At 40.2% G+C, this 16,715-nt stretch overlaps 1 protein-coding gene across 8 annotated transcripts in view; it reads left to right on the top strand.

Moving 5' to 3' along the window:
- DMD (dystrophin) overlaps window positions 1–16,715 on the top strand; it is a 1,148,466-nt gene that overhangs the window by 1,092,857 nt on the left and 38,894 nt on the right. For all 8 annotated transcript variants that reach the window (XM_041472370.1, XM_041472371.1, XM_041472365.1 and 5 more), the window contains 3 exons: window positions 1,851–2,008; window positions 10,200–10,366; window positions 12,442–12,553. In XM_041472370.1, coding sequence (XP_041328304.1) covers window positions 1,851–2,008; window positions 10,200–10,366; window positions 12,442–12,553 — 437 coding nt within the window. The remainder of the gene's footprint in view (window positions 1–1,850; window positions 2,009–10,199; window positions 10,367–12,441; window positions 12,554–16,715) is intronic.

The raw sequence follows: 16,715 nt of genomic DNA, 5'->3' as shown, positions 1-16,715 counted from the left end.
TAATAAGTCAGTTCACTAATGAGACTGGGATCCAGAAAGGAACTACTGATAAACGTAGTTCTCAAACGTAACTTTCTTGTTGAATTAACTGGTATTTCTCATTCAAGCACTTAAAAATACCACTGAAAATCCAACCTTTAGGGGTTGACCCAATACCGTAGCAGTTCTTCATCAATTCTTATAATTTTACTTTTTACTAATGCAAGCTGAAGAACTCTAAAGAGAAAACGGAGAGTACCAACAGCAGGGTCTGTGCATAACAGTGTATAATTGGATCAGATTTTAGGGCAATCACAATGAATGTCACAGTTTAAATTGCTAGATGTTTCATGTGGGTGTTAAGAAAAAGTATTCAGAAAATCTTTTAAGAAAATCAGTACAGATATTTTTCAAAATGATATTTCATCTAAGATTATCAAAGTTATAAAGGTAAACATTTATTCATATTCTAGATTCTCCTGCAGTGTGTGTGCACAGTAATGCATAACCTATTAAGTGTCCTATAACCCTGCTAAGGACATTTCATGTTTTAATGATGGGGAAATTGAAAGCTGAATAGCTGTGGGAGAGGAAGGAATTGTGTCTGTCATGCTGTGGTGTGGCTTTGCCACATGCTGAAGTTGTAGTGCAGTTGCCATTAGTATTGCTGCAAGTATGCAATGACTTGCACCCCTTACAATTTTTTGTCTCATTTGTGCATCAGAGTTGGTTTTGTTAGAGCACAAGTCTTGCGGCTTGCAGAGGTGATGGAAGCATTCTTCCCAGAATTATTCATTATAAAACTAGACTTTGCAAGAGTGAAATTCATGTAATTAAAAAATAAGCCTTTCTCTATCTGTTCCTTTATTCCTTTGGAAGAAAACAGGTGTCTAAGCAGTGCTAGGAAAGTTACCTCGAGCAGTGCTGAAGCACCTTTATAATTGTATCCCTGGTGTTGGGTAAAATATTAAAGTGACTCCAAAAAAAGAGAATTATTTTATTCTAGTCTTATTTTGCTATCTCTTTTTTTTTAACTGTTGAAAAGTAAGGAGAATTTATTCAGGTAATGTATTGTCAACAGAGATGTTGCCAAATAAATATTTTATTTAATGATACACTGTTTCTTTTTTTTTATTATGAATTCTATAACCTCCTCAATATATACGTAGTATAATTAATTCCCATCAAATTAAATTGAGCTTATGAAGGGATAATAATTCTGCCCAGTAAGGATTCTTTTCTGGAATGATGCAATAAGAGAAAATCAAGTGACATTTCTTTTCGGAAGCGAAAAATTAATATGATATTAAAATTTCTGATGGATGGCAAGTTCTGCCATATTATAATTTTTATTTAATTTTCAAGAAATTCTCTTGAATTAAAAGCTCATCATATATCAAAGTTAGGGGGCTGTTGGTTATCATTTTAACTCATCTGGAAGAGAAATGGATTCTCTGAGTTCTATGTTGATTGCTAAGACTTGAAAAGGTGCTCTATGCTGTATGAAATTATTTTACTGTTAAACATTATTTTTTAGACATCTGTATTGTGGCTTGAAGATGGTGCTGTTTAGTTAGCTATGTTATCAAGTCTCTGCCTCTATTACCAGTAATGGCACAGGTGTGTGCTAGAATGGCCTTTCTCCCCAGGCACAAGCCAGAAACACTGTTAAAAATTACCACAGACTCACATTTCACAGAAAAACCCCAGTGTTTTTAGGAACAGAAGCAGCCAGATGGAAGTCATATTTGTGCTCGTGTCCTCCAAGGCTGTTGACCGCACCTGCGAGCCTTGGAAGGGACGCAAATCTGGGCTGCTTGCCACATCCTGGCGGTGGTGCTTGACCTCTGGTGTCCTTCTCCTTCCTGCAGACCTGTTCAAACAAGTGGCAAGTTCCACTGGCTTCTGTGACCAGCGCCGGCTGGGGCTGCTGCTGCACGACTCCATCCAGATTCCCCGGCAGCTGGGGGAGGTGGCCTCCTTCGGGGGCAGCAACATCGAGCCGAGCGTCAGGAGCTGCTTCCAGTTTGTAAGTTCGTGTTTTGCTGGCTCTGAATTTTCTGATTGGTATTTTTTCTTCAACTCGCCTGTACTTCTGAGGAGGGTTGAAAACCTGGAATGAGGATTAGGGTGCTATGGGTCGCGTGATGGTAGTGGCCTTTGACAAGGTGTATTTGAATTAGCTCAGACAGCAGATAATTGTCGTTGGGGTTTCTGTTGAAACTGAACCCTGCAAAGAGTGTCAGTCTTTGTTGCAGCAGCTCCTGGTTTTACAGTTTTCTATTGCCCAGCAGTAGATGACTGTTTATTGCTGCTATGTAGGTGAAGAGCAGTGGTTTATCTGAATTTTGGGCATGTACATACCAGTGACAGCCAGGTGCCCAGGGGAGCGATAGGCGACTGCCTGCAGTGCTGTCTAGGGGCGAGGAGTGCTCGATGAGCTCCTTCCAGTCCTTGAATGGATAATACCAGTTTTCTTTTAAAGAGTACTGAAAGAATTCTTGTCCTGTCTGTTAAAGAATGCACAGCAAACTGGAGGCTCTTTTTCAAACTTGTAAATTATTTAATCTGGGGAGGAAGAGAGTTAAGGGAATTATTCATCCTTATCATAACTACCAGCAGAATGCACAAGATGAAGACAGCTGCTTAGTGAAAAGGTAGAGGAGGGGAGGTAATGTATGGTCTGTGATTAACTCTAAATGCATGTTCTACATTACAATGGAAGAAAGCTCTTTTCCCATCTCCTCACTGTCCCTGAGGGATTTTTTTGTTTGCTTGGGGAAGGGGGGAGTTGTTTGCTTTTTTGCCTGCTGCTCAAGTTTCATTATGTAGTAGTTTCAGTTCTGTAGTAAGCAAAACACAGCAAGTGTTTTCAATGAATATTAATGCTTGGAAGTAGACTGCATACACACAATGACTTCGAAAAGAATCTAATTCTAAAATCACCACAAACTTCAGTTCTGATGGGACATCTACTTTCTGTATTTTTTACATTTCTTTTAACAGATTCATTTTACAGGATTTACATTTTACTGTTTCTGTCATTCATGTCATGACCTTTTATAATTCTAATCGGTATTTGATGCCATTTCAGAATGACTGTTTTACAGGACTATGTCCTGGGTGAATAACCCATGCTCATAAAGTGTGCACAGTAATGTTGATAGCTGTGTTAGAGCCTGCTGGTGCTTTCAAGCCTTGACTTCCATGTTGGGCTTTCAAGTGACACCAACACAAAATGATTGTGCAGCAAATCCATGGTAAAAATTTTGTACCTTGTGACCAAGGTCACCAATGTGACCTTCCTCAGGAATTAGGACTCACCAGATTCTGTCGTTTTCCCAAGGGAATGTCAACAGCGCTTTAGAACACCATTGATAAACTAGTAAGGAAAGTGACCTCAGAATCTGGCAAAACCATAGTTTTTTTTAAAGAGGGCTGCCATTCTGTATGTTTACACAAGGAATAAACAATATAAAATCACAGGGATGAAACACACCAAACCCATTTTTTTTTTAACTAGGAAGACTCATGGAGATGATCCTGTACAGGTTTGGGAGTTGGACTCAGTGATTCTTGTGTGTTCCTTCCAACTCAGCTTATTCTGCAATTCTGTGATTTTGTGGTAACTGTTTATTTGAACAAAATGAGTTAGCAACATCATCATTATAAATGAAGACATGCCAGCAGGCTGAATGTTGTACCACATCCAGCTGCTGGCATTTCTAGGAACAGCCCAAGCACAGCTGGACACAACCTTTGGCATGCTCAGAAATCAGAGCACCAGAACCTGAAGTTCCCTTCTCTTACCTGCACAGAAAAGTAGATATTTTTCATACCTGCAATAGGAGGAATGTCATCCTTTTTTTTCCTCCAGATGAAGCTTCATTTTAACTATCAGAGTGCAGGTTGGTTTCCAATCTGGGCTGCAGCAGAACAGACGATCTTCTAGGAGGGATGGAAAGGGGGAGGGAGGCTGAGATGAGATGGGGAGACAGAGGATAGGTAGGATGGAGCCCTAGGGAGAAGAGCAGAAATCCAAACATAGGGAAAGCCCTAATGAAGGCAGAGGAGAAGGAATTAAGGAATGGAAAATAAGGATGGCTCTTAGGGAATGACAGTAAGAACAGCAGTAAGAATAATAGTGATGAAGGAAACAGTGTGGGTTGAATGAGGCATAAAGGAAAGGAGCAGCCAGGAATGGAGATGGGGAAAGAGATAAGAACTTCCCATGAGAAAGGGAGAAGAGGAGCACTGAGACATCCTTTCAGTGTAGGATGGTGGGCACCAGGATCCACAGGCTGGGGGACAAGCACAGAAATGTTGGTGGGAGGAACACGGAGCAGCCCAGGTAACAGGGAGGCTGGAAAAGCTGGACAGCCAGGCTGCTCCCAGCAGCCTCCTGTTCCTGTAGCGAGATAATTCATTTTTGAAGAATATTGTGGGGGTTCATAGTTTACATTACTGCATGGAAACTAATTTAAGTCTTTCTTTGTACGCCCACATTGAGGAATACTTTTCCTTTAGTTTTGCTTTTTTTTTTTCTTCCCTTTTTTCTTCCTTTCTGGTGATGATAAGCCAGCAATATGATTGCAGTCATGTCAGAGTCGCAACAATTGTGTGCCTCAGAAATGGTTATCCCAGCTCCCTTAGGTTAGGTGCCCTGGCAACGGCCTTGTCTGTCTGCACAGCAGCAGAAAAAAAGGGGATGTTTACTGTTCCCAGAGATAACAGGGGAAATCTCTCCTGCTTTTTGAAGGGTTAGTCCTTGGGAATGAGGTTTGGGCAGGGAGGAGCCCAGCCCTGCTGTTGGCAGCAGCCTTGCCTGCTGCACACCTCTGCTCCTGAGAATTGGGTCCCCTTCTCCCGAGGCTGCTGCTCCAGTACTCCTGCTACTTCTCCCTCCCCCAGCACTGACTTGTGCTTTCTGTAGTTTTCTTCATTTGCAGGAAGGTGCTGGTAGAAGTTCTTGGGACGAGAAGGATAATATCATGGGACGCATCTTTCCTATTTGGGGCAGGGGTGTGTAATTTCTGCCTTGATATTTTAAAGAAAAATGCTTTTAAGTTTAGAGAGCAAAGAGCTTAATCCAGTGACCACTTGAAGACTGTATAGTTCTGCTTAAGCTCAGAATGCATCAAAGCAATCTATAGATCCATGAAAAATTGAGTGAATTCAGTGTTGCTGCAGTGTGAAAGGACTTTCCTTTCAGTTCTGTGATGGGTATGTTTTTTAAGTAAACAGGATAGGGAAATGATATGGAGTGAAGGACACACGGTTCTAATCACAGTGGAAAATTTTAATATGCTTTCCTCATATAGTGTAAACAGGACCTAGGAATTCACATTGCTGCCTTGGATGAGTTACTGTGACATTGAGACTTTGAAGAAATGTGATGAGAGAGCAGAGTGCAGCTCAGATAAAAATGTCCCTCACCATTTCTCAGTAAGATATTGGACAGTTGGTTCTTGGTTATAAAATTCTTTAGGGATGCTTTCTTTCAAGGATATACTTGAATTAGAGTACTTAATGTTAAAAACTAGAACAGATGAAGCTAAGGAGCAGTAAAATATGTGCAGTTAACTCATACATGTATTTTAAACCTTGTTTGGCTTCACTTTGATGAAGCAAAGTATTTTAATATTCTGTATTGTATAGTCTTCTTTACTAGATTTGTACTTGATCAATGGTAAGACAAGATCAGCCCACTTTCTAAAACCATGGAAGTGTGTCCAAATCTGGTGTATTTACTCAGGCAAATAAAATCCAAAATAGAGCTGTTAGTCCTTTTTAGGTGTTATTTGGGTGTTACAAATCCCTGGCCAGGACCCTGAAAGTGACTTTGTCCATAAATGCTGTGATTTGAATTGGTTGGACAGTTGTTTCTCGAGGCATTATTTATTGCTTTTATTTTTGAGCAGTTAGGAAATACCAGTACTACGTACAAATAACTATATATAGTTATATATACAAGTCTATATGAAAATAATTTACAAGTGCAGTGTTACTGCTGAGGGACTCAATCTCTTTTAACAGATTCAGGCAGCCCTTGTTTCTATTCATAGGATATTTCTTCTGCTCCTGGCTCTGACCACAGAGAGCTGGCCAAAGGGAAGTAGCAAATCCTTCCTCAAGCTGCTGTGCTGTAAATGTCATAAAACAGCAATTCTGGTTTTATTTCAGCAGGATTTTGTGAACCTGTGCCTGACTTTGGAGGCAGTGTTGAAGAGTCCTACAAGTGAACTGCTTTCAAAAGCTATTCTAAAATGGTTTAAGGGGTAGGGATCAGGAAGATGCTGTTCGAGTGTGAGTGATACAAACTACACTAATTCTCTTCTGGATTCATGTTATTTTATTTTATTATTCTTTGCCACAACACTAAAAACATTGACTGTCATTGCAATCAAGTGTAATGTAGGAGGGGAAGACAAGGGTGACCAGGATTAGGTCTGACTGGGGAGACAGGGTTGCTGTTACTGACTGCTCTGCATTTTTAGACTTTAACAAGTCATAAGAATCCCATCCCTCAGTGTAGTTTGTTCAAAACGGTATTTGCCAATGTAAAGCTTTCCACCCGGGGTGAAAAACACCATTCAATTAACAATGTTAATTTATTTCCAGTCAATTTCCTACACTGCACATAAGCAGAATATAGCTAATCAGAAATGTTATCAGAAATTTCTGCTGTATTATCTGACTCAGTCTAAAAGCATACCACATTGTTCATGTAAAATCCCAACTGTATTTTGTAGCATATTTCCCATTATGGACAGACAAAGTTAATATGGCATAGGATATTTTTTCAGCTACTAGCTAGAGGAAGAGAGAGGGAAGAACAAAAAACTCATCTCCCAAGTATTGCATAAAGATGCTAGCACCACCCAACTTCCTATTTTCCCATTGTTTCTGCAGAATAAATACTGAAAAACAGATGTCTGGAACATAATGAATTTGAATGTCCTCCATAACAAATTGTTACTTGTAAGCTGGAAAGACCTTAATGAATTTTACTTTATGATTCACTCTGTTATTACCATAAAAATTGTGAGTTGCACAGAAATGTGTTCAAGAGAAGAACCATTAATATTCTTTACAGCTTGATCTTGTTGCTTCAGATATGAACTGTATGAATTCAGCCTTTTTCCCATATGTAAAATCTTCAGCTGCTGCCTTACTGGATTTAGAGATTATTTAAAAAATTGTAGTAGCAGCTCAGGAGACAGTTGAGAACTGTATGTCCTATACTGTCTGACCCTGACCAGCTTTTCTCCACGTGGCTTTAAATCTTCATGTAATATAATTCAGAACCAGTTCTGATACATTTTAATGCACCTAATCTCTCTGAGCACAGGTTTTGTACAGCCGCCATCCGGAGCTCTGTCTAGGCAGCTATTGGGACTGCTGGCAGTTGACAGTGACTGCAAAATTAAAATAGATCTAGGGTGTTACAGAAAGTCTTTCATTGCTGCAGCATTTTCCCTGCAAATTTAAAGCAGCTACAAGTGGAGAGCAGTGCTTTGAGCGGCTCATTCTTATTCTGACTGCAGATTGCACTGCAGCATTTCCGTACACCTCATGTTTTTCTGTTAGGAATGGTATATTAAAGAGATCCTGTTAATTTTTTTTTCCTTTTCAAGTCTTAGAGGACCTCTGTATAGAAAGTGTAGTCTGCTAGGCAGGGTTATGGTTTGCCAGTGTAGTTGCTGGCTGAAGCTGGATCCCTGAGTGAGTCACAGAAAGCCTTTCCCTTGCCATTTTGTTGCCCTGACTTCCAGCTGAAAATATAGATGGTCATATTTTAGAAGCATGCCTTTCACTTAGGAGCTCCAAAATTAATTTGATTTGACTGAATTCACTGATGCACTGATGTGTCAGTGTTCTGAACAAATCCTCTTGCCAGTGTTGACTGGACTTTATTGTGCTTTTGATTTTATCTTTTTATTTTGGGGGGACTTCCTAAATTCTGCAGCTATGTGAAAAAACAGAGTTTTTGATGCAGAAGTTTAATGCAGAATACTTCAGAAGTGTTTTGGCATGTATTCCATTTAATATAATCCTTTCATGAATATCAAATTGTGAAGGACTTTATCTGAATAATTGTAGATATGTTCTCATTTGATGTTTTTACCCCAAACATCCAAAAAAGGATATTTTTTACTATACTAGAAGTACATGTGTATGGATCCCAAGTGTAGTGATAGGAGTTGTTGGATGGTTTCCCAAACGAGCACCTTAAGAAGGAAGCTCTGACCAAGAATCTTTGTTTCTGATTAACTAAAGTATCGCAACAGCATTTTAAGTCAATTTTAATGCAATTCATTATTCAGGGCATGTTACAGGTCTTGTATTTTGCATCTTTTTTGTGGGGTTCTGTCTGGGAAACTGCATTCTTCTTAGCCTTCAAATATTGATCAGTTGATTTGTTTGTCAAGGTTATAAACAGTGGTAGATTTAAAAGAAAACAAAAAACAAAACTACAGCTAATTGGTTTTCCCTATAGCTCTTCGGCAGATCAGTAGGGATATTTTTTTCTTGAAAGTCATTGCTAGCATTTTTAGTTCAATAAGGTTTTAGCTAGATTATACTAAACTCAAATTTCATGAGAAACTGGACAAGTAACTGAGAGCAAGTACAAAAATCCTCAGCACTCAATCCCCTATTCATCTTGGTCCATGTACATGATACATTAATGCTTATTATTTATTTAAGTGCTTCAAATAGGTTTGGAACCACAAAGGAAGACAGTCAGCCTTGTGAAGTTTAAAATATAAAAGACTGGCCCACTGAGAGCTGTATTTGAAAGCATAGAGAAAAAGAAAGCAGAGGATTTAAATATATTCAGACCATAAATATGCTGTTGCTGTGGGAAGCATGGAAGGAAATGTCTTGAGGAATTGGAATTAGCATGGTAGTGATGGTTTAGAGAAGCAGCACGATGTTATCCCTCTTCATCACTTGGGCTTTTCCCTGTATGGACACATTCCTCCCTTCTCCCACCCTCCCCACCAGAACCTTTTGAGGTTTCTACCTGATCTATCACCTCACTTTCAGCACTGAAACCATCTCCCAGCTTCTCAGGTAACAGTTTTGTGCAGGCTTCGTGGCACCCTGCACGATGGAGGGCTGTTTCCTGTAAACACTGACTCCATCATTCCACTGTTTTCCTTTAAATCCCTTTTGATGCTCCTTGCCTTTGTTCTGCGCTGTTCTTTGCAGTGTCCAGCCTGCTGGTACAGTGTGACCTCTCCCCATGCACAGCCGTCACTACTGTCCCCTCTTTCTTTGTGGGTTTTGTCTCTTTGTTTTCTTTTTCCATACTGTGGGTGCTCTGGGTAGGGATGATATATCATTTTTTCGGGCATGCATGATGCCTAGCACATTGGGATTTGGCTCTGTGACTGAGCTGCCTTGAAGTTACCATGGAAGAGTTACTTGAAATGTCACACTGATTGGGATGGGATGGGATGGGATGGGATGGGATGGGATGGGATGGGAAGGCAGCAGAGGAATGGGTTTGCTCATTTGTCAGTGAATGTTTGCTGAAGTGTTCATTGGCTCTTCTGCTGTTGGCAAAAAGATGAGTTTGGGATGTAATGGAATCTGAGAATGTTATTTTGTGGGACAGAACTGTATTGTGTTTGCAGTCAGTGATGGGAAGTTTAAAGAAGAGGTGGTTTGAGGCATTTAGGGAGAAAGAGGTTTACATGTTCAACAACAGACTTGAGAGAGATTTGAATTATTTCCTTATGTGTGCATTATGAAGAAAGGTAAGTGTGATAATGAAAGATCTTAAGGAGGAAGGAATTTTGATCAAAAGACATGCAATTTTTAGGGCTTGGATAACAGTTTTTAAAATAGGTGAGAAGCAGTGCTATACAGTCTCAGATAAGAGAGACAGAGAATGTGAGATCAGGCATCAAAGGTGATCCTGTAAGTGGATGATTTTCCCTGTGACAAAGTACATGGTAGTGCTGTCTATCGTAATAGAGAGAATAAGAGAAAGGGAGATTTGAAATATTAATAATGGTTTTCAGTTCCCAGCTTGAAGGCAGGATCCTGGGGATTTTTTATTTTTATTTTATTTTTTTTTATGAGTAGTTGGACTGGGGGAAAAGCTGGAGATATATTCCTGGAAGAGATACGGAGTTGACAGGAACAACTTGAACTGTTAGTTAGATCAGTTGTGCTCAACCCCTGTCATTTTTCCCCTTGTGTTTCAGGCCAACAACAAACCAGAGATTGAAGCAGCCCTTTTCCTGGACTGGATGAGGCTGGAGCCACAGTCCATGGTGTGGTTGCCTGTCCTGCACAGGGTGGCTGCTGCTGAGACTGCCAAGCACCAAGCCAAGTGCAACATCTGTAAGGAGTGCCCCATTATTGGATTCAGGTACAGACTCTCTCCCTTTCAGCCACGTTTGATTCTGCTTGGTGGATCAAGAGCTCTGCCTGATTCCAGGCAAATCAGGAGCTTCATTTTATAGGCATTTTGTTCTTGGAAAAAATAATTGTGATGGGGACATGAGGGAGAGTGGCACCTAGATTGGGTACAGTGCTGTGAGACTTGAACAGGACAATAGTCATCTCCCAGTTCAAACATGGCACTTTCTCTGTGTCCCAGTCTTTCCATGCCTCAACAAAAGTGTTGTTGGATTGCACAACTAACGCAATTTGCCTTACATTCAGTGTGTCCTATGCAGTTACATTTTCTGAATTGGATCCTAATGAATTGCTTTCTGTCATAGCATAAAGCAAGCAAGTGCCTTGAAAATTCTCAGGCATGTAGAAGCTACATGTGCATTTCTCTGCGAAAGAATGTTGGTGGAACATTAACCTGGAGTGGGGGAAATGTTGCTGGTCTATTTAAACATCTGGATTGACACCGTGGTTACTATGGCAATGAATAAGTCACTGTGTTGTAAAATGGCTGTGTGTTGGTGTTCCTGTTGAGAAGCCACTTAAGGGCTAAGTAAATACTCACTTTCAATTATGCCTAGACTTGTTTTATCACTTTGCTTTGCAATAGCTGCTTTGTATGGTTTCTGCCCTTTTTACACACAGTCTTCTTTTACCATTGGCATTTCTCCTTCTATGTTATCGTGTTGTTTACAAAGAGCTTTCTGTAATTTTGTGTCTAAAACCCAGATAGATAACAGCAGCAAGCAGTGCTACACAAAAAAAGCCATCATTTTCCTCTAACCTGGGAGCAGATGAATGTAGCTTTTATGCATGTAGTGGGGCAGTGCTTTCTGCTACAATTTCACAGGCAGTGGGAAATGGGGGACATTTAGAAAGTATTTATTGCTTTGTTTTGAATCTGATGCTGTTGCTCTAATAGTCTAAATTATTTTTCTTTTGCTTTTTATTCCCCATTAATATCTGAACTGGGAAGTGATACATATTACTGAGGAAGAGCTATGGATTGGATGTGAGTAATTCAGCACATCCATAAAGTCTAATTTTCCAATTCCCAGATGCAGTTTATGAACTACTGTATTACTTACATAGTTTTGCACAAACCAGCCAAAGACAAGTAGGTGGAATTGAAAAGTGCAGCCCTTGGAAATATCAAAGGATGGCAAGTGAATGGATACTCTGTTGTAAGCACCAAGAACTCAGGGAGCAGACACTGGAGCTCTGTGTTTGTGTCTAATTTTACTTGACTGATCTCATCTGTCTCTTAAATTTATATAACAAATCTATTATCATGATAGTAGAATCTGTCTGTCACAGATTTTTTTTCTCTGTCTTTGCAAGTCATTGAAACCCTGTGTACACACTTGACAAAAAGATACTGTATTGGAAGGCTTTTGGAAAGCTAATACTGTGCACCCAGTTCATGTAAAACAATGTTCTTTTGAGGTCGTTGTGGCTGAGCTGCTTCGTGTATTTGGAACAAGACAACCCTTATGCCTCTGGCTCTTTCAACCACTTCAGCACAGCAGATACTACAGTTAGCTGCCTCATAGAGCTGATGAGATTAAATAATAGCCCAAAAGTGCATTTGGAGTTTTGCATGGATGGAATGCTCTGCAGGAAAATTGTTTTTATAGAGGTGCTAGGAAGGGCATGAGGGTGTTGCCAGAGTGACTTACTGAGAGGGCATTACTTTCTTGAATTTTCCTCCCAGAGGACATTCTATTTTAGGAATCATGATGAAGAGCAAAAGATCTGAAGTTAGTGTTATAGAAATAAAAAGTGTCTTTCATACGCTAAAGGTGAGTGAATGTGTAGAAATCTTCATTGTTGGCCCAGTATTAGAAATTTTCTTGAAGATTGAGATCTATGACAAACATCTGAGGCAGCAGTACCTGTCCCTCAGGGCAGAGGAGCATTGCTGGGCATTGTACACCATGTGACATGTCACAGAAGAGAATTTACTAACGCAGCAAACTTGATGGGCTGATATGAAGCAGTCACATACAAAGCTCTGAAGCTGTGATTTTTTTTTTTATCCTCTTTTAGGTACAGAAGTTTAAAGCACTTTAACTATGACATTTGCCAAAGTTGCTTCTTCTCTGGCCGTGTTGCTAAAGGTCACAAAATGCACTATCCTATGGTGGAATACTGCACACCAGTAAGTTGCTGTTTTATTGACTCTTACTGTCCCTTCTTACTAGAAAGTAAAAACTTATTTTCCTGTGTGCAAGGTAATGAAGCATTAGGACTGCTTTCCTTCCCTCATCCATTATTAAATCTCATTATATATATACTATACATGCCAGCAATTTTGTTGCTTAGTCAAGGTTGCTCCAATGGTTTGAACTAAACTGAAGTTCATTGTTTGCACAGTTCTGTGTCATAATGTATTGTTGTGTGCTGATGACTTATTCCATGTTCAATGCTATAGCTCACTTTATGGATTCTCCTGGAAGCACATGATTTCTGCAAATACTCATTCATATCTTGGGTCCCAAGGTTTTCTCTGTATAAGTGTGTGGTTTTTTTCTGCTTTTCCTCATCAAGTTGCCACTTCACTTGCTTTCTCCCACTATGGTTTCTCAACACTATGGTTGCATTTTTAAATTCTTCACTATTCTTCACATGGTACCTTTTTATTGTCTGGTCACTTGATGATATAAAATGCCAGGAAGTTCTCATGGTTGCAAGGCAGATTTCATTTCTGAAGAGGGGAAGCCAGGCCGTTCAGTACAGGGTGCTGCAGTGATGGTGTGGTGAGGGACTTCACCCTTCTTTCACAGCTCCCAAAAGGTTTGGTTTTGCATAAATGTTTCTTTATACCTGACTAGCTAGTAAGGAAAATTTGTGAGGGACTTCACCCTTCTTTCACAGCTCCCAAAAGGATTGGTTCTGCATAAATGTTTCTTTCATACCTGACTAGCTAGTAAGGGAAATTTTCCATTTCTCTCTCAGTGTGCTCCTTTTTGGCCTCTCAGGACCAGTGTAAAGGGGCATCAGTTAGAGGTGCTCTCAAGTTAAACTTCAACCACGTAGCACAACTGAGATTTCAGCTGCCTTTGCTATTGCTTGTGTTGGTCTTGAAGCAGTGCACTCTCATCAGCATTTCCTGGTGAAATAGGATTATTCCTAGGCTTTCATCTGCTGGTAGTCATAAATGGTGAAAACAAAGCATCAAAATCATACTTGGGCTACCCTCATAAAATTATATGAACAGTCTTTAAATCTTCATCCAAGCAAAAAGACATGGCCAAAATGAAGCAAAGATTCTCGGCTTTTCTCAGAGACCTAAAAAAGAGAGAAAAAAATTTATGCCTCTAAAATATTACAGTAAAACAAGCCCAGAATTTTTGTTAGTTTTAACTTACAGATCGTTACTTGCATTATCTATCCACTTTTACCCTTCAATGGCAGGGTTTCCTGGGAATATCTGCAGTGGCAGCCGTGCCCATTTGCTGGCTCTTTGTCGGTGTTGGTTGGCTGTGGTTTTCAGCGCTGTCCCCCAGGGGCTGAGGTTGCTGGAAGGGCGATTTGCCTGAACTGCTGCACCAGTCAGAGGGAATCGCTGGCGCTGCCTGGGCAGGTCTGAACAGACTTCTCCATTGCAGGCATTCCTAGAGCAGAATCTCGTGATCTGAGTGATAGGCAGGGTGAGTGAGTGAGAGACTGACTCCCTGCAAGCCATTTTTCTACCTGCGGCTGAACCCCTCCTTCCTGGATGGACTGCAGCTTTGCTTTGCACTTTGCCACTCTTATTCTAGCTAAGAAACAACATGGGAGATTTGTGAGTGGTACAAACCAGTATCTTCCAACCATTTTCTTACCCTTTTGATGTGTTTTGAGGAAAGAGAAATAAAAAGGGATTGCGAGCTGCACCCCCAGCCTGCAGCAACTCATTGCAGTGCTGCATCCAGCAGGTTTGTGTTATCCCTGAAAATACAGATTACTAAGAGGTGAACGTGGTGGTGAACAGAAAACCTGCCACCACATCCAGCCTGCTGGATCAGAATAAAGAACCATTCACAGCCAGTGGATTTTTCCCTGAACTCCAGCAACCCGTGCTAATTGCCGTGCCTGGCTGCACAAGCAGCCAGCTGAATTAGAGGAGGATTAGCTGGGGTGGAGGGGGAAGTGAATGTGATACACTGCAAGCCCCACGCTTTTTTGTGTTGCTGCTATTACAAAAAATTTACTCAGGTACTGGGGGACTGAACATCCACTGAAGCTATGTCTAGTTTGTAATTGTTTTCTAAATGAATGAAAAAGAGTATGCAGGTGGCAGAACATTTATCAGTCTTCCTCCACACTAATCTCTCACCTTAAAATGCATTTTGGCAGACACAAGACATGTGATGCCTTCTTTGATAATATCTTTGCAATAATTCGATGTGCACACCGCAGTGTTCTGATATTTTTATTCTCCCTCCCTCTTAGTATCAAGAAATTTTTGAGCACTGCTGTCTTTAATTCTGCTTAGGGGAGTTTTGAGAACTCGTGCTAAATACCTGAGGGATGTGATAATGTTCCCTTTCTTGAAAAAGGTTGAGTCAGAATAAGGGCAAGGCAGTTGCTTGGTTTTCATTTAGACAGAAAAATTGCTACAATTATTCCTGAAAGCAACACATCTCAATTTATTTTTCAAAGAGATAGGACTTCTTAAAGAGTTTTCAAACAAAACATAGAAGACAACTTATAGACTGAGATGTAAATGCAGGATGATTTTTCTGTTAGGGTTTTAATGAACAGTGACACACAAACATAAAAAACACCTCTTTGGAAGGAAGTGTGGCAAACTGATAGACCTGTCTACATTCAGGGCTTCCACTTAGGGCTGAGGTCTGGGGAGGAGGTTTGGCAAGGCACTTTCTTAAATCAAACTGGGAACAGTCAGCTGGTGGTAAAGCTATTCCTATGTGAATAAAAAGAACTATTTCTATTTAAATAGCTTGGTTTCAGGATAGTTTTGGAACATGCTCAACCCATCTGCCTATATGTTGCTTTGACTTAAGAGAGCTGGGATGCTGAAACTCCACTGTTTCTTCCTCATAAACCAGTTCTTCTTGGAATTTTGGTCTGGATGATTTTACTCTGAAAATCATATGTAATAAAACATCTCTGGAGTAAATCAGAAGGTTTGGCTGAAAATAGCCTCAGTTTATCATCTTGTCAATGTAATAATCACATTTTCTTTTCCCTTCTTTTGCTCCTTGAGCATTTTTTAAATGTCAGTTGGATTGTATGAGAGGTGCCTGATGCTTTTGGTTGTCACTAAAAGATATGTTTTCTTCTTGGGATTCTTGTGGTACCAGATAGATTGGGATGTTTCTGTGCATTTTAATGTTTGGTTGTCCTGTAGAAGGTTCAGGGGAGAGAGAGGGGAGAACAGTCTCAGGAAGGCTGAAGCAATGCATGTTTCATTTCTAATACCTCAAAACACTTAATCCAAATTACAGTCAAATGCAATAGAAAGTGTTCTCAACATCAGAAGTAGACAGGGCATTAATAAATGGTTATAAATGGCACAGGTGAACAACAGGATAGAAAGCTGTGCTTAATCTATTTATACCAAGATTAAATATTAAAAGTTTTTCTGTGTTTCCAGCAGATGTGCTCTCTGTGCTCTTTTGATGACAAACTGGTTAAGAGCTCTCCTGGCAGGCAGTGCAGATGGAATTCAGCAGAGGGAATTCCCTCCTCCATGGAGGCATGGGCAGGGAGCCACCTCAATAAATCTCCTTTCTGGAGTCCTCTGGGTGGTCTGGGCACACTTCATCCCTCCCTTCCCCAAATGCCTTTACTTCTGATTAAGGAAAGGATACTTAATATTACCAAATGTTATCTCAGTTTCTTGAAAATGCAGATGCTTATACTGGCTCATAGGTTTTGCTGTGTCACTTCTCTGCCAGTTTTTGATTACACTGAATTTTCCTGCCAGAGCAGACTGACCAGAAAGGGAGCCAAAATTTTTCCAGCTTTACGTGACGCTCACAGGTGTCATAAGTACAGGGATAATATTTGCCTTTTCTGTTAATACTTTTCACACTTTTTGCAGATATTTTTTCAGGGCATCCTTAATTTTCTACCTTTTAAAAATCTGTGTTTGAGCAGCTCTGTGAAGGTTGGCTTAAGTGATAGGTTCCAGCACATCCTTCCCCTCTATGCAGAAGGCACAGAACTCAATAAAAATGTCAGAAAGATTAACTTTTCTCTGATTTATTTCCTTTAAATTAGATAGATTGGAGAAGTAATATTGTTATGTGGGTCAGGACGAACTTAATTTACTGTAAAAGATCAGTACTTCAGGGTTTAGTGTTTCTGCA

Source organism: Pyrgilauda ruficollis, unplaced genomic scaffold, assembly GCF_017590135.1.
Source record: "Pyrgilauda ruficollis isolate IOZ18807 unplaced genomic scaffold, ASM1759013v1 scaffold29, whole genome shotgun sequence".
NCBI classification, from domain to species: domain Eukaryota; kingdom Metazoa; phylum Chordata; class Aves; order Passeriformes; family Passeridae; genus Pyrgilauda; species Pyrgilauda ruficollis.
This window is presented reverse-complemented; position numbering and strand designations above follow the sequence as displayed.